Here is a 26,492-nt window from a genome sequence, read left to right as displayed (position 1 = left end):
CTATTATTTTTGAAGGATATGTTCACTGGTCACAGAATACAGAGTTGACAAATTTTAAAAGGATTTCATAGACATTGTTCTAATGTCTTCTGATCACCATTGTTTCTGGTGAGAAGTCCACAATAATTTGAATCATTGTTTCTTATATGTAATGTCCTTTTTATCTTAAATTGCCTTTAAAGTTTTCTCTTTATCTTTGGTGTTCAACATCTGACAAGACTATGCCTTGGTGTGGTTTTCTTTGTATTTATCCTGATTGGAATTCACTGAGGTTCTTGAATCTGCAGTTACAATTTTCATCAAATTGGGGAAGTTTTTGGTCATTATTTCTTCAAACATATGGACACATGCTTGCACATACACACACACACACACACACACACACACACACACACACACAGATGGATGGACAGATAGACAGATATAGATATATTGCCCACTCTGTTCTTTTTCAGCATTCCATTTACCTACATGTTAGACCTTTTGATACTGTCCCATAGATCCTTCAGGCTGTTTATTTCTTTTTTCAATCTTTTTTCCCCTCTTTGTTCTATTGATTGGATGATTGTATTCATTTAGCTTCAGGTCATAAACTCTCCTGTCATCTCCAATCTGTTGTTAAATCCACCCAGTGAGCTTTCTATTTTAGATACTATCTCAAATTTTCTGTTTCTTATAAAAAAAAAAAATACATGGAAGCCCCAAAGAAAATGAAAACACAACAGTCCAAAACCTTTGGGATGCAGCAAAGGCAGCCCTAAGAGGGAAGTATATTGCAATACAGGTCTACCTCAAGATGCAAGAAAAGTCTCAAATACAAAACCTAACCTTACACCTTAAGGAGCTAGCAAAGGAACAGCAAATAAAGCCTAAAGTCATCAGAAAAAGGAAATTAATAAAGATTGGAGCAGAAATAAACAATATAGAAACAATAACAAGTAGTAGAAAAGATCAATGAAATGAGCTGGATTTTTGAAAGAATTAATAAATTGATAACCTCCTAGCTAGACTTACCAAAAAGAAAAGAGAAAGGACCCAAATGAAGTCATAAATGAGGAGGAGAAATCACAAGGAACACCACAGAAATACAATTATAAGAGAATATTATAGGGACACCTGGGTGGTTCAGGCAGTTAAGCATCTGACTCTTGGTTTTAGCTCAGGTCATGATCTCACGGTTCGTGGGTTCAAGCCTCACACTGGGCTCTGTGCTGACAGTACAGAGCCTGCTTTGGAGTCTCTGTCTCCCTCTCTCTCTGCCCCTACCCTGCATGCTCTCTCTCTCTCTCAAAAATCTTTTAAGAAGAGAATATTATGAAAAATTATATGCCAACAAACTGAGCAATCTGGAAAGAATGGATAAATTCCTAGAAACGTGTGAACTACCAAAACTGAAATAAGAAGAAATAGAAAACTTGAACAGACTCATAACCAGCAAAGAAATTGAATCAGTAATGAAAAAATCTCCCAACAAAAGTCCAGGGCCAGATGGTTTCAGAGGGGAATTCTACCAAACATTTAAAGAAGAATTAATACCTATTCTTCTCACACTGTTCAAGAAAAAGAAAGAAAGAAAGAAAGAAAGAAGAAAGAAAGAAAGAAAGAAAGAGAAGGAAAACTTCCAGACTCATTCTACAAGGCCAGCATTACCTTGATTCCAAAACCAGACAAAGACCCCACTAAAAAAGAGAATTACAGGTCAATATTCCTGATGAACATGGATGCAAAAATTCTCAACAAGATACTAGCAAATTGAATCCAACAGTACATTAAAATAGTCATTCACCATGATCAAGTGGGATTTATTCCTGGGCTGCAGTGTGGTTCAATATTCACAAATCAATCAATGTGATATACCACATTAATAAAAGAAAGGATAAGAACCATATGATCCTCTCAATAGATGTGGCAAAAACATTTGACAAAATAAAGCATCCATTCTTGATAAAAACTCTCAACAAAGTAGGTATAGAAGGAACATACCTCAACATCATAAAGCCATATATGAAAGACTCACAGCTAATATAATCGTCAATGGGGAAAAAATGAGAGCTTTTCCTCACAGAAAAAGGAACAGTCCTTTTTCCTCAGGAACAGGACAGCGATGTCCACTCTCACCATTAATATTTAACATATAGTACTGACGGTCTTGGCCTCAGTAACCAGACAATAAAAATAAATGAAAGGCACCCAAGTCAGCAAGGCAGAAATCAGACTTTCACTATTTTCAGACGACATGATACTCTATGTAGAAAACCCCAAAGACTCCACACAAAAAAATTGCTAGAACTGAAACATGCATCTAGCAAAGTCATAGGATATAAAATCAATGTACAGAAATCTGTTGCATTTCTATACACCAATAATGAAGCATCAGAAAAAGATATCAAGAAATTAATCCTATTTATAACTGTACCAAAACCAATAAGATATCTAGTAATAAAACTAACCAAAGAGGTAAAAGATCTGTACTCTGAAAACTATAGAACACTTATGAAAAAAAATTGAGGACAGAAAGAAATAGGAAGACATTCCATGCTCATGGATTGGAAGAACAAATATTGTTAAAATGTCTATACCACCCAAAGCAATCTACACATTTAATGCAATCCCTATTAAAATACCAACTGGGGCACCTGGGTGGCTCAGTCAGTTAAGCATCCGACTTCGTCTCGGGTCATGATCTCACAGTTTGTGGATTTGAGCCCTGCATAGGGCTCTGTGCTGACAGCTCAGAGCATGGAGCCCGCTTCAGATTCTGTGTCTCCCTCTCTCTCTCTGGCCTCCCCCACTTGCACCTTCTCTCTCTCTCAAAAAATAAACATTAAAATAAAACAAAATAAAATACCAACAGCATTTTTCACAGTGCTAGTACAGACAATTCTAAAATTTGTATGGAACCACAAAAGACTCTGAATAGCCAAAGCAATCCTGGAAAAGAAAAACAAATTTGGAGGCATCATGATTCCAGACTTCAAGCTATATTACAAAGTTTAGCCATCAAGACAGTATGGTACTGGCACAAAAACAGAACACATAGAACAGAAGAGAAAACCCAGAAATGGATCCACAACTATATGGTAATCTTTGATAAAGCTGGAAAGAATATCCAATGGAAAAAAGACAGTCTCTTCAATGAATGGTGTTGGGAATCCTGGACAGCAACATGCAAAAGAATGAAACTGGACCACTTTCTTACACCAGACACAAAAAAGAAATTCAAAATGGATGAAAGATCTAAACGTTAGGATACCATCAAAATCCAAGAGAAGAGCACAGGGAGCAACCCCTTTGACCTCAGCCAGAGCAACTTCTTACTAGATATGGCTCTAGAGGCAAGGGAAACAAAAGCAAAAATAACTATTGGGACTTCATCAAGATAACAAGCTTCTGCACAGTGAAGGAAACAATCAACAAAATGAAAAAGCAGCCTACAGAATGGGAGAAGATATTTGCACATGACATATCTGATAAAGGGTCAGCATCCAAAATCTATAAAGAGCTTATCATACTCAACACCCAAAAAACAAATAATCCAGTGAAGAAATGGGCAGAAGGCATGAATAGACATTTCTCCAAAGAAGACATCCAGATAGCTAACAGACACATGAAAAGATGCTCTACATCACTCATCAGGGAAATAGGAATCAAAACCATGATGAGATACTACCTCACATCTGTCAGAATGGCTAAATTAATTAACACAGGAAACAACAAGTGTTGGTGATGATGCGGAGAAAGGGGAATTCTCTTACACTGGAATGCAAACAGATGCAGCCACTCTGGAAAACAGTATGGAGATTCCTCAGAATGTTAAAAATAGAACTTCCCTATACTCCAGCAATTGCACTGCTAGGTATTTACCCAAAGGCCACAAAAATACTGATTTGAAGGGGCACATGCACCCCAATACGTATGGCAACATTATCAACAATAGCCAAACTATGAAAGGAGCCCAAGTGTGCACTGATTAACGGATGAAGAATACACACACACACACACACACACACACACACACACACGGAATATTACTCTGCCATCAAGAAGAAAGAAATCTTGCCATTGGCAACAACATGGATGGAGGTAGAATGTATTATGTCAAGCAAAATAAGTCCATCAGAGAAAGACAAATACCATATGACTTCACTCATATGTGTAATTTAGAAAACAAAATGGATGAATAAATGCAAAGGGGAAAAAAGAGAAAGAGGGAAACAAACCAAAGGAGATTCTTTACAATAGAGAACAAAGAGGGTTGATGGAGGGAGGTGGGTAGGAGATGGGCTAAATGGGTGATGGGCATCACTTGTTGGGATAAGCACTGGGTGTTATATGTAAGTGATGAATCACTAAATTCTACTCCTGAAAACAACATTACACTATATGTTAACTAATGAGAATTTAAATAAAACTTTGGAGATGAAAAACATTTGTTTCTTATAGTTTCTATTTTTCTGCTCTGAATTCATCATAGCAGTCATCATAGGCATATTTTCTTTCATGTCCATAAGCATAATTATAATAGTTGCTATAAAATTCTTATCTAGTGTTTGGGCCTTCTTAGAGCTGGTCTCCAGTGACTGCCTTTAGTTTTGAAACTTTCTTTCCTGTTTCTTCATATATCTGGTAATTTTGGGTTGCATCCTTGACCAAACAACAAGTAAATTTGGATTTAATCCTGGACATTGTGATGATATACTGTAGATTCTTATTCTGTCACGTTCCCCCAAAGACCATTGACGTTTTTGCTTTGTTGAACTTGACCGAAAATGCAAATTCTGTTTCCCTTGTGATGGGCAACAGCTGGAATCTCTTTGGTTTCTTTAGGCCTCAGGTTGGCTATCCATCCCACACATACATGGTTCAGGGGTGAGCGGATTTGGACTAAGTTTATTCACAGAATTTGAGGGCTCTTTCTCTTCAGCTCTCTCTCTAGAAGAGAGAAGTTAAAAACTAGAAATTATTATTTCATTTTGCAGCTGCTGCGGTCACTGCACTCTCTGTTGTCTAGTTCTCATGTCATCGAGACCATAAATTTTCTATTTGGGTGTTAACCTGCCGAGCCCAAGGGCAGTCTTCCTTCAGACTAAAAGCAGTAAAACCCAGGAAACTCACCCAGTGCCATTCCCTTCTTTCAAGTGTTGATCCTCCAGTGACTGGTTAGTTGTTGTTGTTTTATAATATTTTGTCCAGAAGTTTTAGTTATAGCTGTTACTATAGCTGTTACTTATGGGAGGGCTGATGCAAAAATTACCAGCAGCAGAACTGTTCCATGAAAGTTTCACAAAAAGAGAATCAAATGTGGATAAAGTTTCATTGTAAAAGGTATGAAGGTAAATACCTTTCATTGTAAAAAGGTATAATTTAACTTTCCCTATCCTTCAAATGGTTACTCTGTTGCCCCAACCTCACTTACTTTGTCCTGTTCTGTGGATTTAAAACACTTCTTATTTGAACAATTAATTTTTCATATGTTAACATAGTTTTGTTTCTTGACACCTTGCTTCTTCATTGCTCTATCTGGTGCTAGGACAATCTGTGCTAAAGTCGGTGTTGCAGTAAGACTGGCCAGAGAATAATTTGGTACAACCTTTCTTGAAACCCATTTGATAATAGCATCAAGGGCCTTTGAAATGTTTTAACCCTTTGACCTAAACATTCCACTCCTGAGAATTCTCCTAAGGAAATCAGAATAGCAGCCAGATATTTATATACAAAAGTGTTCATCACAATGCCTTCATAATAATGGAAAAACCCCTCCCTAATTCCAATATTTAATAAAAGGGTATGATGTATCCAAAGAGGAGTATACTGTACTGTCATAAAGATATTTATGGATACTTTTGATATGAGAACTTGCTTTCAACTTATTCTTAGGTGGAAACACCAGAATATAAAACTATATATAGAATATAGTTTCAAGTATAAAACTTAAATATGAGCCAAAACATACCTGAAGGAAATACATCAATATATTGACAACAATGTCTCTTGAGTAGTAGGATAACAGCTGATTCTCATTTTACTTTTGCAATGTTTTTCATTTTCTAAATTTTCAAGAATGGGAATGTATTACTTTTACACTTAATGAAATCAACATTACTCAACAAAAGTACTGGGTTCTGAACATCTGGCTTAGTGACGCCAACGAGTAATAGAGCTGCTAAGAGCCATAGAAAATGCATACTGAAGCTCTCTTATTTTTGCAAGGCAGCAAACTGAGGCACATTTACGAGGTGCTTTATCTGAGACCAGGGTGAAATCAAGCTCAGAATCCAAGTGATTTGATGCAGTTCTATAATTTCCTGTGATCTAAGCATGATCCAGGAAGGCTGTAGGCTCAGAAAGCAGGAACGTTTTGTTATGTGTGGCATATTTTGGCATTACTGGCTTTCTGGTCACTGTTCAAAATATGACACTAATTAGACCTGGGCCAGATAACTTATCTAGGCTCTTTCATCATTCCCTACATTTCCAATTGTGACCATCTATGTTATACAACCCAAATGGGGTCTGGCCATGTAAGTTCACATGCTGAAAGAGAACACTTCGTGGTCTTAACATGTTGGTAACAATTAGACTCCTCTTGTTTGTATGCATATTTCGGCTCACAAAGTATGCTGCAGATAGACGAGAAAGTGGCCATGAAACCCGGGTCTTCTGGACGTGAGTGGCAGATTTGTGTTACCCAGAACGTGTACCCTACTGAAGAGAGCCTACAGAGTGACAGCTTTGATTCTCTTCTTCCCTAAAAACCACGTTACCAATGCAGAAAAGTGGCAAAAAAGTGGGGAAGTCAGGCTGAAGGAATGGCATTTCTGAGGAGAGACACATGGTCAGATTTTTGCAGAGTGCAATGGGGAGCAGTGACTTCCTTTGAATATAGCTGACGAAAGATTCTATGTTCAGAATTTGAACTCTGGGTAAATAGGAACCTGGGAATTCTCTGTAAGCAGTTTTCAGGGCCTTGATAATGAGCAACCATTTTGGTATAGGCCCAAGGAGCCACGAATATGAGAATCGGTGACCCAGGCAAATACGAGAATTTGACATAAAGCCCTGTTTGTGGTTCTTTTAGGGAAAAAAGGTGTGCATGTACATGCTTGCACTAATTGTTCAGCAGAAGCAGGCGAGTCCATTACAAAGCCAAAGGCACACACGGATACTTGCGCTAGTCTCTTTCTCCTAGGCTCCGCCAGCCTCACTGGGAACAAGGCCGACTGAAGCCATGGAACTGAACCCATGTGCTCACAAAGCGCCTCCCCTCCCCCTCGTGGAGTGCTCCGCCTACCCTACTGTTGGCCGAGATTGAGGCCCACGGGAATTGAGCGTCCTGTCTACGGCCAAACAACTATAGATGAGCTGCAGCTTTACTTGGCCCCTGAAAGCTGGGTGGACTTCAGAGGCTGCCAACTCGAGGCTGGAGGAAACCTCGCTCCCAAGGCAGGGTTTCAGACCCTCCCTTCCGGTTCTCATTTGCATCGGGTCCTCTGCACAAGGATCTCGTTGTACCATACGGGCTTTTAGTTACGTCTTGTTGCACGATTACACTTACGTCGGGACCTTGCTTTTACGACAGGGTCCTCACAGGGGGACCTCAAGGACTTCATTTCTGTCGGGTTTCGCACTGCCGCTGGGCCCCAGCGGACGTCGCGCCCTCACTTACGACAGGTCCCTCCCCCCCCCCCCACGCCCACCCCGGCCCCCGTCCCCCGGGGCCGCACTTACGTCAGGGCCCGCTGCCGGGCGACGATGCAGTCGGGCTGGCCGCCACGGAACACCAGGCGGGCGTTGGACTGCACCCACAGCCAGCCGGCCTGCTTGGTGAGCAGCCGGAACACCGTGAGGCCGCTCTCGCCCGTCCTCATCACTGCAGAGAGAGCCTGCGCTCGCATCCGAGCTCGGACGCGCACCTGCCCTCCCTCGGAGCCCTCTGCAGGAGGGGGGGGGGGGGCAGCAGGCGGGGGGAGGATTTGCCCCAGCCCCGCGGGGCGAGGTTGGGCCCTGAGGGCGCCTCCCGAACTCACTCCGCACGTGATTCTCGGCGCAGTGCATCATGTCGGCCGCGTGGATGAACTGGTAGCCCGATCCTTTCCTGCAGAGTTCGCTGTCGGTGTAACCCAGGACCACCTTGCCTCTGTGCAGAGGAGACACCGCACTCCTTTACGTTACGGCCTTGCTGTTCATCCCTCAAACTCCTAACAGTTCTCCGTTGCAGCCTTTTCTGCTTTGTGCCCACCCACCGAAGCGCCCAGGAGCGGTCTTCCCCAGGACACTCCAGGTCCGGCAAGGGTACCCCTCCTGCCACAGGGTTGGAGCAGGACCTTTAAGAGGGCTCCGCACTGACAGGATCGTCTCGGACACTTCTACCACACTTGTAATCCAAAATGCTGTTTAAGCCTGTGCTTACTTGCCTGCGCTGTGGAACAGGGGTCTGTCTGTACCTACAGTTACTCATGTGGGTGAACAAGTGAACTTTGGTTAAGGAGAAGTCCCACAGCTTTCATCAAAGGGCTCTGTGACTCCCCAGCATGCTAAGGACCAGTCTTTGAGTAAGAAATAAAACGTGCATATTATAGTTGTAACAACACATTGAATCACTTGCTTTCTAGAATGTGTTCTAAGGGGCATGTTAATTGATTTCCCCAAGAAAGGTTCAGTGGCCAAATAAAATTTGGGAAAAGTTGGGTCAAACCCAACTAAATTAGACTTTTTATAGTGGGACTTCTTGGGTGTTCACGACGATTAGTTACTAGAAGTCTTTAAGAGGGAGAAAAGTATCACTAAGGATTTGTTCTCTGCATCACACTAACCTAAACCCCATATTCCCACATGGAAGGTTTGCTACACCGCCCCCATAAGCAGCATCTTTTAAACTAACATTACAGGACCTGTTTGGACAGGATTGGCCAATTGTTCTTACCTTGCCTTTGGTTCTAGATTCAGGATTTGGGCTAACTAGTAACTAGGAACTAGTGTCCAAGCACTCTTGGTTCCCTAGGAGTCACGATTTCTGGTCAGAGGGTTGTACCTGGAATCACAGGCTATAGGTGTGAAATCCAATTTGTGTTTTGTTTGGAAAAGAAATGTTTTGTTTTGGAGCTCCAGGATGGTGAGTGGCTGGCGAGGTGTTGCAATGGCAAACAGGGTGAGTTGAGGAGACATGAGGATGCCATCTTCTGATCTGTTGTTCTGCCCAGGGAGGAGTTTAAGATGGCCATGGAAATTCAGCTCCTAGAAAAAGCAGACCCCAAATGTAATGAGAAGACAGAAGAGGATGTGAAGTAGCTAAAACAGTTGATACAACTTTCCCTTTATGGAATTCAGAGGGTCCAGTATCCTCCTTGTAGTTGAACAGGTAGGACTCCTCAGTATAGGTGTGTGCAGGCTTGGAGCCTTCTCATTCTGCTCTGCCCATCTGGCCCTGATCACTTTTCATGGCTTCTCCATCCTCCCTTAGGTCCTTGACCCACACAGCCTTTTTCATAGAGCCACAGAGTTGATTGAGCTGTGAGAGGGTGTATGATTCCAGGAATTGATAGGCACTTTTAGCTGATTTGGGGGATGGTGAAGAAGGTGTATATTAACATCCTGAGTTCACCAGGGATCTCCACTGAGGACTGTACTGTAGGTAACAGGTGTAACTAAATATCAAGTAAACATGTCCCATATCTTAACCAGGCAGAGGAAGGTTCAAAAGACAACCTGGGATTCTGAAATGGCAGTGAGCTGAAGGCCAGATGGCCCTTCCTGGGACGGTGAGGAAGCCTGGCTCACCCCTTGGGCAGTGTTCCATCTGAGCAGAGCCATGCTCTGTTGTAGGAAGTTCCTGAGCCTGTAAGGATAGCGTGATTACCAGAAACCCAGAAGAGTTGTCCAGCAGGCAGCGGAACCGACAGACAAAACTTCTTTCCAGATAGGAGGGGTCCTCCAAGGGCTGATGCTGCAGGCTGTCAGTGGGGGTGCCATTAAGTGAGAGACAGTTCTCTCCAGGCAGAGCTGGGAAGACAGAAAAGTGAGGAAGCTCTATTAGAACACTCTTCACCACAGAGCCAAAATATTTGTAGCTCTGAAAGAAGCTGGTGGGTGGAGAGAATGTGGGATCATAAGCCCTGTGGCCCAGTGAACCTTGGCCTTGCCTGACAGGATGACCTTGATTAGCCACTCAAGCTGGCTTTCCAGTGTCATGAGGATCAAGTTAAAAATGAGATGATGTACATAACATACATATCCAGGAACCCTATTTGCTCTACTGTTGAAATACACCTTGGAACTAACCACTTCTCATCACTTATACCTCTATTGTGCTGGCCAGTCTCTCATCAGCTGGGCAGACCGTCTAGGCCGAGAACAGCACAGACCCTGAACCCAGACCTGTTGTATGAATCTGGGCAAGTTATTTAACAACTCTATTGGCCCAAATTTTCTTATCTCTCTTTAAAGAAAGTTGTTATGAGAACTACATTTATATATGTAAAGCACTTGGAATAGTGCCTGGCACATTGTAACCTTTATACATTGACTGTTACTCTCGTCATTTTTTTCTTTTCTTGTTTTAACTTTTCCATAGCCTTCTAACTGGTGTCCCTGCTTCTCCCCCTGCCCCTATAGTCTGTTCTCCATTCAGTAGCCAGAATAACTTTAAAATACAGGTCAGATCATGTCAACTATCTGTTTAGAACTCTCCAGTGGCTTCCTACCTCAAAGTCTATAGTGGCCTGTACCCCTGCACCCCTTTCCCACTCAGTCACCTGCCAGTTTCCCTTTCACTCTCTGTCTGTGCCCTTCTCAGTGTCCTCCTTGCCATTCCTCATCTATGCCAAGTCCACTTCTGCCTCAGGGACTTTGCACCCATGCTATTTCTTGCACCTGCACTGCCCTCCTCCATTTATCCGTAAAAAAGGATGCCACTTTGACTCGTTTTGGAGTGCTGGTTTAGCTTGCTCTCTTCCCTGTCCTAGGGGTTTGTATCCTTTGCAAAGGATAATAAAGGAAAAAACAAACTTTTGGGTTAAATACAAAAGTACCATTGAAGATTCATTAGAAAGTCAAAGAGGCAAAAACCAAATTTGTTATCTTTTGCTATAATTCTCAACCTGACAAGTATGATTATAGTTGTGCTAATGGTTTTGCCTTTGTCACATGAAAATTGATTTGTCTGGACTTTATTCTTCTGCAGAAGAATAAAGTGTAGCAGTCTAGGGAGGAACAAAGGCAGGTTTATGATCTGATAAATTTTACTACTTTTGTAATCTTTAATAAAACCCCTAGCACATGGTACACCATCAATAAATGTTAGAACATATACACACATGTATAAAGCACACATCAAGTTGAATTTGGATTAGTTGGGTGGTCTTCAGATATCTTTCTTCCATGTTTATAGCACTGCATTAAAATTTTGCTTGTATTTTGAAAAAATTACGCATATAGTTATAAATATATAGGTAGACTTCTATATGGTTTCTGCTACTACAGAGGTATAAGGGTATAAAAAGTATTTAAAAACATGAAATTAGATGCAAAATTCCAGGCTATCCATTGTTAGGGACATAATTCAAACTTGGCAGTGTCAGGCAGTGTACAAAAGTCTGAGCTTCACACTTATGTTCCCTTCTCTTTTGACCCTAGCCAGTCAACACGGACATGGGTGGAGACACAGAAACAGCCCGCACAGAGGTCCAAGCTCAATGCTGAGGACAAAGTTCCTCCCTTCAATGAGCTGATAATCTTATGGGAAAGAAAAAAAGTGAAGTCCTATTTTGTGATAAGTAACTTTACTCTGCTGGATTTATGGCTAGGTAAGACAGAATCTTGTGCCGAATGTCTGAAGTAGGAGCAGGCTTTGAAGAGAGATGGACTAAAATCACAGCAGCCAAAGCTGAGTTGAGTTAAAGCTGTATCTTACGAATTTACACAACCATATATTATAGTCAGCCTTGTAAGTTTATTCTTGCTTAATACTTTTGGTTATCTACCACAAAAAGGATGTCGTTAGTGTGCAAATATTGGCACATGGATTCACTTTTTTTTTCCTAATTGAAGCCTCTGTTTGAGTATTTTATTTTTTTCTAACCATCCGTCACAACAAAGCACAGAAGAGCCTTTCTTTGCATCCTCTGTGGATGCATTAAGTGTACTCTAAATCCTTGGAGAGGGGTCCTGTATTGGATTTACAAAATGGCATTTACTTGTAAAGGACAGTATTGCCTTTTGCCTATGGTTTCCCACCAGTTGGCAGAGTAACACGTTATGGCCATAATGGCCACCTAACTTGTATACTCACTAGATACACAAATATGAGTCTGTGCCAGCCTGATCATTGTTCAGAGGATGCACCTGCCTGGGCAAGTGGATATTTCCTCCAGCATGAGTCTTATCACTCACCAACTGGGTCCATCTGGGCAAGCATCACTCTCTTCATCTGAACATTCATTTGTTCAAGCAGCTAATGTTTACTTTGTCTCAGACACTGTTCCAGGCGCTGGGAATACATCAGTGAACAAGATCATCAAAAATCCCTCCCTGCCTCCTACTGGTAGTAAAATCAACAGGTACTCATGCCTCATGCATAGTTTCCAGTTCCTAGGAGGATCAGATGAGGTCACAGATATGAGATGTAGAGTCCTGTGCCAACGCACACTACCTGATTCGTGATTGCAGTCCTTCCTCCTCTCTTTCCCTCATATTCGTGGGACTTAGTGAGGGCTCGATCAGTGCTTAATGAAATCTACCTCTGAGTGAGAAAGCCTGACTTCCTTATCTAATTTCTTCCTCATGGAAGAAACACATGTATACCGGGTTGAAACACATGTAGAGGATTGATTTTGTATTTGCCCTTTTCCCCCCAAGCCTTCCTGACTTACGGTGGTTGTCCTGCTCTCCCTCTCTGCTGATAGGTGCTGCATCTGGAGGCCAGAGAAATTGGCTCTGGAACATGGCTCTATCCTCCTTGTGGATCAGCTCGAACACACTCTGATAGATGACATCTGACTGCAAAGACCAAGGGGCAGTGTCACACTCCAGGGGATGCTTCTTTCCTTCCTGAGGCCAGGTATGACCTGTTCACCTCCAATGAACCTAAGTCATGTCTAGCACCTCTGATCCTTCCAGGCATCGTGTACTCACCTGTCTTTGTCCCTCCCCATCCTGGGTCTGGTTGGTGCACTGTTTCTGTTTTCCTTCTCTGGTTTTGTACAGCCATCTTATCAGGCTGCTGCTGTCCCCAGACCCCGAAAACATCCATGAGGTGGGCACTCCCATGGTGTTGGAGGCCATGTCTGTATCCTCTCTTGAAAGGGGTGGCAGTGCTTGGGGCCAAGGGAAGAATGACTGTCTAGCAGACAAGGCACAGGTCATTAGCAGGGAGATGTCTGAGGTGGGGACACCCTTTGGAAGCTACTGAATAGCCCTGGAGAGTTGGCTTAAAGTTCTGTGGAAGGAGAATGTTGAGCTCTTCTGGATAACAAAATTAAACTGGATTAGAACAAAAATCTCATTTCCAGGGAGAGCCAAGTTTGTTCTGTCATTTGTTGAAGGAGATGAGTGAATATAAATGCTAATGTATTTATACATTATATAATGTATTCACTCTAAAGAAATGGGCTCAGGGGCACTGCAGGCAGGGGGCTCAGTCGGTTGAGTGTCTGACTCTTGATTTCAGCTCAGGGCATGATCTCATAGTCGTGGGTTGGAGCCCCGTGCTGGGCTGAATGTGAAGCCTGCTTGGGATTCTCTCTCTTTCTGTACCCCTCCGCTGCTTGTTCGCTATCTCAAAATAACTAAGGAAACATAAAAAAAAAAAAAAAAAAAAAAAAAAAAAAAAAAAAAAAAGGAAATGGGTTTGGCAATGTAGTGACTTGAATGTGAACAAAATTTAAGGTATCCTATCCCCATACAGATTTTGCAAATATTTTACACATAAGGAGAATGTTAAATTGTTTTCAAGCCAGTTTGCCTTGAGAAATCTTACTGTATTCCTTGTAAATCAAGCAGGTTTAATTTTAAAAATGTAATAAGTCAGAGCGCCTGGGTGGCTCAGTCGGTTAAGCATCCAGCTTCAGCTCAGGTCATGATCTCATGGTTCATGGGTTTGAGCCCCATGTCGGGCTCTGTGCTGACAGCACTGAGCCTGGAGCCTGCTTCAGATTCTGTGTCTCTGTCTCTCTCTGCCCCTCTCCCACTCATTTTCTCTCTGTCTCTCTCTCTCTCTCTCTGACAAAAATAAACATTAAAAAAGTAAGAAAGGTAATGAGTGTCTCTACTGTTGCTTGTAGTGAATAATTTATTAAGTTATGTTTTATTTGAGTATAGTTTGGGATTATTCTTGATCTTCTGAGAGGAATTAAGTGCAGCTGAAAGTTTTCTGTCAGCAATAAAAAGTTTTTCTGGCCCAAATTCTACCCCAAATAAGTTATTCTTCTTCACTCTTCCCCTGCATCTCTGAACCCACACAAAGCATGATCTTTAGAAACCTGTTGTATATAACCATTTTCTGCAATAAATTCAGGGAAAATGAACTTTTCAGGAGCATATCCATCCCAACACATGGCATGGTGATAAATATTTACAAGCGTCTGGTTTAGCTGATGAAAGGACAGAGACATTGTATGGGCCTCCAGGCTGGAAGGAGGTGAAGGGCCAATGGCATGAAGATTGGAGGGGAAATAACAGAGATGGCAGCATGGGGGCTGAGGCCAAGGGAGGTGGGCTTCCAGGGGACCACCAGGGCAAAACAGAACAGACAGCATGGAGGAATGCAACAGTGCTCTGACAGTGCCCAGCACCCGACACATCCGTGCTCCCTGCTTCTACCTGGTCGAACTCTAAAAGCCATACACAGCACTGGTGTGGGAGAGCTGTGCACAGAGGCAGAGGCCACAGGCAGTGACCCTGACTTCTCTCCTGTTCACCCACATTGCTGTCATTCTGTCTGCAGCTGTTTTCACTGCCCCTGGAGGTTCTGAACTGGAAAGGCATCACAGCAGGGCAGCCCTGCCTCCCCTAACCACACTGGACAGAGAAACCCATTGCATTTCTTGGATATGAAGGGCTTTAGCCAAGTTTATTTTTTTCTTTCTTTTGTAAAGTCTTCTTATAAGGGTCCCTATCTCTGAACCCTCCCTCACATCACATTTGTCCTCAGCAAGGGCAAGGAGGCAGAAAGTTCGATGCTGACAGTGTGGGTGTGGCAAGTGCTCAGGCCTCAGGTCTGTCTTTGACAAATAAAACTCCTTCTCAGATTCTCAGCTGAAAATCAGATACAGCATAATGGTACTGACTGACATTTTTTCTAAAGGAAAGGTGAAAAGACCGTAAAACTTCTCAGCAAGTGTCTTTTCATCACAAGTGAGGCGTAAGTCCAGAGCTGGTGTGGGGTATGCTGCGCACATCCATGAGTGCAAGGTGGGCATGGGAATATGTGAGGAATGGAGATGGAGGGATTTTGAGTCTTCCTATTGCCTCGATTTCAGAAAACCTTCTGTTGCTATGGCATTTTATGAACCCCTTACACAGCATGGTATTCTTGGTGAGCAATGCACTTGCACAAGCATTGCTGTTTTTCAGTCTGCACGGCAGTTGTGTGGAGCATGGAATGTCTTCCCTCAGCATCAGCAATGAAAATGCCCTTCAGGTCTCCAGCTGCAGGGAGTATAACTGAGACACGTCCCAGCTGCTGCCCACGAAAATCCACTGTGGCGGCAACTGTAAGGCAGGCCTGCTCCTGGGAGACGGGACTTCTCTGATGGGCAACTTGGCCATGAGGGCTCCCCTTTGGCCTGTTCAGCTTCCTGAGAGCTGTACAGTCGGCTAACTCTCCTTGCCAGGGTCAGGTCAGAATTTTTAGGACATACAATTTTTACACCCTTGCAGGAACTTCAGAAGATGCGACAAACTAAATGCTGGGATGGCTCTTAGAGGCTGGAAAAAGCCAGTGGTCAGTGAGAGGGTAATACCAGAGTTGTCCTGGCAGATGGCAGAGAAAGGGACAAAAAGGCTGAGGGAAATGGGTGTGGTGGAATGAATGCAATTCATCAGTTCAGAAGACCCACCAGAGATTGCATACCATGGGAGGGCCCAGGGACATACCACACACCAAGGCCTACAGGAGTGCACTACTGGAGGGGCACCATCATAAGAAATTTGGTAGTAAGGTGACTGTTCTTTTCAGGTCAGGGCTGATGGTAGGAGAGGAAGACACTGGGGTGGGCTCATGAATGTCCACTGGGAGGGATGATGGAGCCCTGAAGTAAGAGAGGTCAGATGGCAGCAATTACTGACCAAGCCTGTAGGCTTCAATTACAGTGGTGGCCAGCAAGGTAGAAGAAATAATCAAGGGGGCTTGGACCATAGGGAGTTGTGGAGATGGTTAATAGAGCATGGCATCCCAAGGGGCAAAAGAGATGGGCAGCCAACAACGATGCTGCTTAACATCTACAATTAAAGGCAATGAAGGAGGGTCAGTAGGCTGGGGGCTGTTACCTTGATGAAAAATGACAATCCTTTGCTCAGTTTCTGGACCTGAGACAAATTTCAGATCTGAAATCCACTGGCTGAAGAGGGGGCATGGTCCCTAGGAGGAAGGGCCCTACAATGCCATGGTAAGATATTGACCATACCTTCTATCCAACAGCACCACTCTCCATGACCTCCTTGAGATATGATATTGCATGTGATTTACTATCTTGACTGGAGTCAGTTTGGGGGTAGGTTCAGGTAGTTTCAGGTAGTTTCAGGGGTTTCCCCTTGGCATTTTATATTTTGATATATCTCACTCCATGAGCCAAGGACCCAGTCTGGGGGTTACACCAGCTGTCAACTAGATTGATTCCAATTACATGCTTATGGAATGGGTAAATGACCACTGGGTGGGTCCTGACACTTTGTGGGTTTGCTGTGAGCCAGACTTTAGCTGGCACTTCAGGTATTATCTGGCCCCCATGGACCTTCACCCTGATGTGAGGACCATGACGGCACTGGATACCGGGACTCAGACCCCTCAGTAGTGAAGGTTTGCATCACACCTCTAGCTAAGCCATCAAGATGTGCTGAGGTGATGGCTGAGGGTGAGAAGAATTCAGAATGGAGAGCAGAGGAGTTCCAGGTGCTACCCTGAGACCAGCTGGAGTTTGTCCCACTCACCTCTCTTTTTTGAGGTTCCCCCAGGGAGAGAGGCTCATAGGAACCAAGGAGGATTTGCTCCGCAAACCCTGGTGGAGGAGTAGACTTGTGAAGCACAAGAAGTGAGTGTGATGGCCATGATAATGTGCCTCTTAGGTTTCTGACTGAGGTTATTGTAAGGTTGCCTCTCTTTGATGTACCACTTGTTTGTGCTGGGGCCACAATGCCTACGGATTGCCCCCAGCCAGTGACTGAGCATGATAGGGACACCAAGGCAGGCCTGTTCCTGGGAGAAGAGGAGCTTGCCTGCCGCATGACTTTGGATTGAGGAGGTCCCACTGGCCCTGCACTGCAGTAGAAGACTCTTCCACCCACCCCCGTTCCTTCCTGGTCTCTTGCCCAAGGGACAGACCTGCTTTCCCCAACCCCTGCTCCCTCTTGGGTCCTCCCAGGATTTTCTCCTGAGAAATCTCTTGTTCATCTCATCCTACCTTGGCATCTGCTTCTCAGAGGATATGGGTTACCATGCCCTCCACTGGATGAAAGAAGCCAGTGCTCTAGGAAGGCTCAGTCAAAGACATATGACGTACATGTGTGGGACTGAGATGGAGACCCAGGTCTTCAAAGTTCCATTACAGCCCCATGTAGACAAGCATTACATGGCCCTGCCTCACCCCCTAGATTTGCCAAACTCTTCAACTGAAAAATAAAACCACTCACTTGATGAAATCCCAAGTAGTCCTGGACCGTGGAAGAGACGTATAAAACATAGCCATCCTCTGTAACTGCCATGAGGAAGCCGTTGAGGGCCTGGGGAGAGGCAGAGAAGAGTTAGTTCAGATTTTTCCTCATTTCTGTCTTGTGGAGCTCCCGAGGGCTGGGATCAGGGTTGTTAGGTGTTTCTGTGAGCTTTCTTTTGGTGCCACTCATACCCTTAATGGTCACTTTTAAAGCAGGGCCTGGGATATCTGGTTACAAATATCTGCTCACTCATGCCAGCTCCCAAAAGAAGGCACAGTGTGTGTGTGTGTGTGTGTGTGTGTGTGTGTGTGTGTGAGGCATCAAAGTAGAGCCAAATTCCAGCTTCAGTCTATTGAGAACACTGCAAACTGAATTAAACAAATACACATGCACATGGGCTGTTTTCCCCTCTGCATCTCTGTTGTGGGTCCCACCCTTTGGTTACACAAATCCATTGAAGTCTTCTCATCTGTAGTGGACGAAAAAACTGCTTGTTGTCTATCAGCTGAGGCTGCATGTTGGTCTCACCCCAACAGGTGGCTAAAAAAAGTGCTTATTGATCCTCCAACCCCTTCTGGGAGCCACCCTATTAGAAACTTGCAAAGTATACATTTTTAACCATTTCCTCAGCAGATCCTAAGGAGGCATCCAATCTTAGGACATGGTTTTGGTTGTGACTGAGATGCATTTTAATTTTAAGTTTTCAGTTGGAAACATTTTTCTATACTTATGTCAGGGAAACATATACCTGTAGTTTAAAGCCACTCCCCATCCCCAACATTTCCAGGTACAAATTACAAACAAATGCTCATTAGGAAAACTGTATTTATTCAGCGGTATTTATCGAACACACATGTTCCCAAATCTAAGCCCAAGCCAAATGTGACAAACAGCCATTGACCTCCAGGAGAAAAGAATTTACATGGGAGACAGGCTCAGTGGGGAGCACAGAGAACAAACAACACAATGCAGCCTGCTGTGCATTTCACAGCAAGATGTAGGGGCTTTGGGGGTCTAGAGTTCACAGAGGAAGGTGGGATCTGGGCCCTGGCAAGAAGCCAGAGCTTGGCCTCAAGACTGCAGGTGGTTTAGCTTGAAGGAAAAGAGCATTCCTGGGATGGGGTGTTGGGGGGGCGCGGAAGGACGTATGTGCCAAGTTTAAGGTGCTGAGTGACTTCCATGTACTGACCATAGAAGAGAGTGTAAGAAGGTGAGTATCAAAATCTTTTCAGAAGTTATTTATGGTGGTGTGATTTTTGCCTATCTTTATAATTTTCAAATATGAATAAGCTCATTTTTTTAAAGAATATGAACACATGAGCTTGTGGATGGGAAGAGATGTGCCTGGAAGAGGCACTAACCTTGTGTGGTGGGAATAGACAGGACTTCACAACATTCCATCTCAAAATATCCCATTTTACCTGCTGTCTGGTCCCCATGGTGGGGACTCTGAGAACCCTGCATGCCTTGGGAAGAGGTGATTTAACAAAAAAATGGAGGACTCTTCCTGACATTTTTGTTTCAAAGGCCAAGTTCTCAGGCATCAACAAAGGAAAGACTTAATGGGTTAGTCAAGACAAGAGCCTGGCCAGTGCTGGGTGACAGGACATCAGCACAGCTCCCTGCCCATGAGACTTGAGAGGGCCTCCAATCTATGTGAGTAAAGATTCAAGAGAGAAGTGAAGAGAGCTTATATGCTGGGAGGTCCTGAGAAAGCTCAGGAAGGTGGGCATGAGGGCTGTTCTCCCCCATGGAGGATGGCAGAAACCCCAGATAGATTTGAGGTTTGAGGGGCTTTAGAGAAAATATTTTTTATGTTTCTGCACACTTAGGGGTTCTGAGGAAACCTTACTGAGACCTGGGAACATGGGGTCATCCTGGGTTGTAAAAATGTAGACAATGGTCTTATTGTTACCCTAGAAAAGCTTATTTACATTGCAAATGGTTAGAGTAATAACTCATGAACCTTTCCAAGGGTTTTATCCTTCTTTTCAGGAGGGGAGGGTAACAGCTTGTGTTTAATTTTTTTTTCTATTTTTTAAAAATTTGATTTAATTAGTTTATATCCAAGTTAGTTAGCATATAGTGTAACAGTGATTTCAGGAGTATATTCCTTAATGCCTCTTACCCATTTAGTCCACCCCCCCCTCCCACAACCCCTCCTGCAACCCTGTGTTCATTCTCCATATTTAAGAGTCTCTTATGTTTTGTCCCCCTCCCTGTTTTTATATTATTTTTGCTTCCCTTCCCTTCCCTTATAAAGTCCTCATATGAGTGAAATCATATGATATTTGTCTTTCTCTGACTGACTAATTTCATTTAGCATAATACCCTCCAGTTCCATCCATGTACTTGCAAATGGCAAGATTTCATTCTTTTTGATTGCTGAGTACTACTCCATTGTATATATATATACCACATCTTCTTTATCCATTCATCCATTGATGGACATTTGGGCTCTTTCCATACTTTGGCTATTGTTGATAGTGCTGCTATAAACATTGGGGTGCATGTGTCCCTTCGAAACAGCATACCTGTATCCCTTGGATAAATACCTAGTAGTGCAATTGCTGGGTTGTAGGGTAGTTCTATTTTTAATTTTTTGCATTCCCACAGGCAGTGCAAACATCTTTGCCAACATCTGTTGTTGCTGGAGTTAATGTTAGCCATTCTGACAGGTGTGAGGCGGTATCTCATTGTGGTTTTGATTTTTATTTTCTTGGTGGCGAATGATGTTGATCATTTTTTCGTTGTCGGTTGGCCATCTGGATGTCTTCTTTGGAGAAGTGTCTGTTCATGCCTTTTGCCCATTTCTCCACTGGATTATTTGTTTTTTGGGTGTTGAGTTTGTTAAGTTCTTTATAGATTTTGGACACTAACCGTTTATCTGATATGTTGTTTGCAAATATCTTTTCCCATTCCGTCGGTTGCCTTTTAGTTTTGTTGATTGTTTCCTTCACTGTGCAGAAGCTTTTTATTTTGATGAGGTCCCAATAGTTCATTTTTGCTTTTGTTTGCTTTTGTAAGAAGTTGCTGCGGCCAAGATCAAAGAGGTTTTTGCCTGCTTTCTCCTCGAGGATTGTGATGGCCTCCTGTCTTACATTTAGGTCTTTCATCCATTTTGAGTTTATTTTTGTGTATGGTATAAGAAAGTGGTTCAGGTTCATTTTTCTGCATGTCACAGTCCAGTTTCCCCAGCACCACTTGCTGAAGAGACTGTCTTTATTCCATTGGATATTCTTTCCTGCTTTGTCAAAGATTAGTTGGCCATATGTTTGTGGGTCCGTTTCTGGGCTCTCTATTCTGTTCCATTGATCTGAGTGTCTTTTGTGCCAGTACCATACTGTCTTGATGATTACAACTGTGTAGTATAGGTCGAAGTCCGGGATTGTGATGCCTCCTGCTTTGGTTTTCTTTTTCAAGATTTCTTTGGCTATTTGGGGTCTTTCCTGGTTCCATACACATTCTAGGATTGTTTGTTGTAGCTCTGTGAACAATGCTGGTGTTATTTTGATAGGGATTGCACTGAATATGTAGATTGCTTTGGGTAGTATTGACATTATAACAATATTTGTTCTTCCTATCCAGGAGCATGGAATATTTTTCCTTTTTTTTTGTGTCTTCTTCAATTTCTTTCATAAGTTTTCTATAGTTTTCAGTGTATAGGTTTTTCACCTTTTTGGTTAGATTTATTCCTAGATATTTTATGGTTTTTGGTGCAATTGTAAATGGGATCGATTCCTTGATTTCTCTTTCTGTTGCTTCATTGTTGGTGTATAGGAATGCAACCGATTTGTGTACATTGATTTTATATCCTGCAACTTTGCTGAATTCATGGATCAGTTCTAGCAATTTTTTGGTGGAATCTTTTGGGTTTTCCATGCAGAGTATCATGTCATCTGTGAAGAGTGAAAGTTTTACCTCCTCATGGCTGATTTGGATGCCTTTTATTTCTTTGTGTTGTCTGACTGCAGAGGCTAAGACTTCCAATACTATGTTGAATAACAGTGGTGAGAATGGACATCCTTGTCTTGTTCCTGACCTTAGGGAGAAAGCTCTCAGTTTTTCCCCATTGAGGATGATATTAGCGTTGGGTTATTCATATATGGCTTTTATGACCTCCAGGTATGATCCTTCTATCCCTACTTTCTTGAGGGTTTTTATCAAGAAACGATGCTGTATTTTGTCACATGCTTTCTCTGCATCTGTTGAGAGGATCATGTGGTTCTTGTCCTTTCTTTATTGATGTGATGAATCACACTGATTGTTTTGTAGATATTGAACCAGCCCTGCATCCCAGGTATAAATCCCATTTGGTCATGGTGAATACTTGTTTTAACGTATTGTTGGATCTGGTTGGCTAATATCTTGTTGAGGATTTTTGCATCCATGTTCATCAGGGAAATTGGTCTATAGTTCTCCTTTTTAGTGGGGTCTCTGTCTGGTTTTGGAATCAAGGTAATGTTGGCTTCATAGAAAGAGTTTGGAAGTTTTCCTTCCATTTCTACTTTTTGGAACACCTTCAAGAGAATAGGTGTTAACTCTTCCTTAAATGTTTGGTAGAATTCCCGTTGAAAGCCATCTTGCCCTGGACTCTTGTTTTGGGGAGATTTTTGATTATTAATTCGATTTCCTTACTGGTTATGGGTCTGTTCAAATTTTCTATTTCTTCCTGTTTCTGTTTTGGTAGTGTATATGTTTCTAGGAATTTGTCCATTTCTTCCAGAATGCCCATCTTATTGGCGTATAATTGCTCTAATATTCTCTTATTATTGTTTTTATTTCTGCTGCGTTGGTTGTGATCTCTCCTCTTTAATTCTTGATTCTATTTACTTGGGTCCTTTCCTTTTTCTTTTTGATCAAACTGGCTAGTGGTTTATCAATTTTGTTAATTCTTTCAAAGAACCAGCTTCTGGTTTCATTGATCTGTTCTACTGTATTTTTGGTTTTGATAGCATTAATTTCTGCTCTGATCTTTATTATTTCCTGTCTTCTGCTGGTTTTGGGTGTTATTTGCTGTTCATTTTCCAGCTCTTTAAGGCGTAGGGTTAGGTTGTGTATCTGAGACCTTTCTTCCTTCTTTAGGAAGGTGTGGATTGCTATATAGTTTCCTCTTATGACTGCCTTTGCTGCGTCCCAGAGGTTTTGGGCTGTGGTGTTATCCTTTTCATCGGCTTCCATGTACTTTTTAATTTCCTCTTTAACTTCTTGGTTAGCCCATTCGTTCTTTAGTAGGATGTTCTTCAGTCTCCAAGTATTTGTTACCTTTCCAAATTTTTTCTTGTGGTTGATTTCGAGTTTCATAGTGTTGTGGTCTGAAAATATGCACGGTATGACCTCAATCTTTTGTACTTACTTAGTGCTGATTTGTGTCCCAGTATGTGGTCTATTCTGGAGAATGTTCCATGTGCACTGGAGAAGAATGTATATTCTGCTGCTTTAGGATGAAATGTTCTGAATATATCTGTTAAGTCCATCTGGTCCAGTGTGTCACTCAAAGCCATTGTTTCCTTGTTGATTTTCTAATTAGATGATCTGTCCATTGCTGTTAGTGGGGTGTTGAAGTCCCCTAGTATTATGGTATTATTATCAATGAGTTTATGTTTGTGATTAATTGATTTATATATTTGAGTGCTTCCACATTATAGCATAAATGTTTATAACTGTTAGTTCTTCTTCGTGGATAAGCCCCTAATTATGATATAATGCCCTTTTCATCTCTTGTTACAGTCTTTATTTTAAATCTAGATTGTCTGATATAAGTATGGCTACTCTGGCTTTCTTTTGTTGACAATTAGCGTGATAGATGGTTCTCCATCCCCTTACTTTCAATCTGAAGGTGTCTTTAGGTCTGAAGTGGGTCTCTTGTAAACAGCATATAGATGGATCTTGTTTTCTTATCCATTTGGTTACCATATGTAATGATTTTGATTGGAGGGTTTAGTCCATTGATGTTTAGAGTGAGTACTGAAAGATTTGAATTTATTGCCATTATGTTGTTTGTATGGTTGGAGTCTGGGGTGTTCTCTGGTCCTTTCTAGTGTTTGTTGTTTTCGGTATTTATGTATGTATGTATGTATGTATGTATGTATGTATTTTTTCCTCTTTTCTCCCCTCAGAGAGTCCCCCTTAAAATTTCTTGTAAGTCTCGTTTACTGGTTATAAACTCCTTAAATTTTGTTTGTCTGGGAAACTTTTAATCTCTCCTTCTATTTTGAATGGCAGTCTTGCTGGATAAAGAATTCTTGGCTGCATATTTTTCTGATTCAGCATATTGAATATATCCTGCCACTCCCTTCTGGCCTGCCAAGTTTCTGTGGATAGGTCTGCTGCAAACCTGATCTGTTTTCCCTTGTAGGTTAAGGGAAAAAAAGAACTTTTTTTCCCTTGCTGCTTTCATGATTCTTTCCTTGCCTGAGTATTTTGTGAATTTGACTATGATATGCCTTGTTGATGGTTGGTTTTTGTTGAATCTCATAGGAGTCCCCTGTGCTTCCTGGATTTTGATGTCTGTGTCTTTTCCCAGGTTAGGAAAGTTTTCCACTGTGATTTGCCCACGTAACACTTCTACCCCTTTTTCTCTCTCTTCATCTTCTGGGACCCCTATGATTCTGATGTTCTTCCTTTTAAATGAGTCACTGATTTCTCTAATTCTTAAATCGTGCTCTTTTGCTATAGTCTCCCTCTTTTATTCTGTGTCATTATTCTCCATAAGTTTGTCCTCTATATCGCTGATTCACTGCTCTGCCTCATCTATCCTTGCCGCCATGGTATCCATTCGAGATTGTAGCTCAGTTATAGCATTTTTTATTTCATCCTGACTAGCGTTTACTTCTTTTATCTCCTCAGAGAGGGATTCTAATCCATTTTCGACTCCAGCTAGTGTTCTTATTATGTGATTCTAAATTCTGGTTCAGGGGCACCTGCGTGGCTCAGTTGGTTAAGCATCTGACTTCAGCTCAGGTCATGATCTTGCCATCCGTGAGTTCGGGCCCCACGTCGGGCTCTGTGCTGACAGCTCAGAGCCTGGAGCCTGTTTCAGAATCTGTGTCTCCCTCTCTCTCTGCCCCTCTCCTGCTCATGCTCTGTCTCTCTGTGAAAAATGAATAAACCTTAAAAACAATTTAAATTCTGGTTTAGACATCTTGCTTGTATCTGTGTTAGTTAAGTCCCTGGCTGTCATTTCTTCCTGCTCTTTCTTTTGGGGTGAATTCCTTCATTTCATCATCTTGAAGGAAGAAAAGGAATTAATGAGGTAAAAAAATAAAAAAAATTAAAATAAAAAAATTAACAACAACAACAACAACAACAACAACAACACACACACAAATCAAATAAATGATCCTAGATCCTAGGTGTGTTTTGGTCTGGGTGTTGAAAGGGGCATGATAGATTAGAGAAAAAAGGGGAAGAAAAAAAAAGGAAATTGTCTGAAAATTTGAAAAAATGAATACACTGAAATAGAATAAAATGAAATGATGGAAGTAAAATAGAATTTGAAAAATTTACATAAAATAAAGTTGAAAAACATTAAAAATATTTTATTTTTTATTTATTTTTTTTTAATTTTTATTTTTTTTTTTCAACGTTTTTTATTTATTTTTGCGACAGAGAGAGGCAGAGCATGAACGGGGGAGGGGCAGAGAGAGAGGGAGACACAGAATCTGAAACAGGCTCCAGGCTCCGAGCCATCAGCCCAGAGCCCGACGCGGGGCTCGAACTCACGGACCGCGAGATCGTGACCTGGCTGAAGTCGGACGCTTAACCGACTGCGCCACCCAGGCGCCCCCATTAAAAATATTTTAATAAAAATTGAAAATAAAGACAGATTATTTCTTTCTGTATTCAAAAAAAAGAAAAGAAACGAAAAAGAGAGGAAAAAAAAGAAAATTGAATAGGTGGACCAGCGAACAGACTGAAATACGATTGAAATTACTTGGTTTTCCATAGAAGTCAAACCATGAAGCGCATTGTAGTCTGTAAACTAAGCAGGTGGAGAGACTTGTGTTCCTGAAGAGCAAGGTTGGCCCAGTTAGGCAGGGCTTAGTGTAATGGCTCCATCCTCCATTAGTTTTTGCTGCTTAGCTTAATGGGGTGGATTGTTGTGGTGCTTGTAGGTGGTGTATGCACATGTGCAGGAACGGTGAAAATGGCGTCACTCAGCTACCAGGTCTCTAGTATTGGAACTCTGTTCTCTCCGATCAGCAATTGTGCACCCGTCCTTTGTCTCCGGCTTCTGTCCACTCCCCACGTTTACACTGTCTGTGACCAAGCCCCAGGCAGCACCTCCCTCCTGGATTTTATCTCAGATGTAGCTATGTTTGCTGACCCCTCACTTCTGAGGGACTGTGGCTTTGACCTGTTCTGACCCTCTATGGAGTGTCTCACCAAGCAATGGCCGGGTGCTGGCTGCACCCAGGAACGTTCGCAGGACCAAGCTGCTGCCGATGCGCAGAGACTGCGGCTGGGTGCCAGCCTGCCCCAGAAAAAGTTCACGCGATCATGTATCAGCAGCGTTTCAGGGATTATGGAAAATCACAACACACATCCGGCACCAGGCTTCACCCTTAATGACCTTGTTCCAGCACCAGCAAATGTGGTTGTTCTCCTGGGTCCACTTGGGTCTTTGC

The 26,492-nt window shown here is 42.4% G+C and overlaps 1 protein-coding gene across 2 annotated transcripts in view; it reads right to left on the bottom strand.

Moving 5' to 3' along the window:
- LOC132684093 (uncharacterized) overlaps positions 1-26,492 on the bottom strand; it is a 70,439-nt gene that overhangs the window by 9,582 nt on the left and 34,365 nt on the right. For both annotated transcript variants that reach the window (XM_078452635.2, XM_060640698.3), the window contains exons 4-9: positions 17,842-17,931; positions 12,867-12,993; positions 9,857-9,999; positions 9,032-9,234; positions 8,028-8,137; positions 7,729-7,870 (exon numbers count right to left, since the gene is read on the bottom strand). In XM_078452635.2, the coding sequence (XP_078308761.2) occupies positions 7,729-7,870; positions 8,028-8,137; positions 9,032-9,234; positions 9,857-9,999; positions 12,867-12,993; positions 17,842-17,931 (815 nt within the window). The remainder of the gene's footprint in view (positions 1-7,728; positions 7,871-8,027; positions 8,138-9,031; positions 9,235-9,856; positions 10,000-12,866; positions 12,994-17,841; positions 17,932-26,492) is intronic.

Source organism: Panthera onca, chromosome C2 (assembly GCF_046562875.1).
Source record: "Panthera onca isolate mPanOnc1 chromosome C2, mPanOnc1 haplotype 2, whole genome shotgun sequence".
In the NCBI taxonomy this organism is placed as follows: domain Eukaryota; kingdom Metazoa; phylum Chordata; class Mammalia; order Carnivora; family Felidae; genus Panthera; species Panthera onca.
Note: the sequence above shows the minus strand (reverse complement) of the source record. Positions and strands in the feature narration are given on the sequence as shown.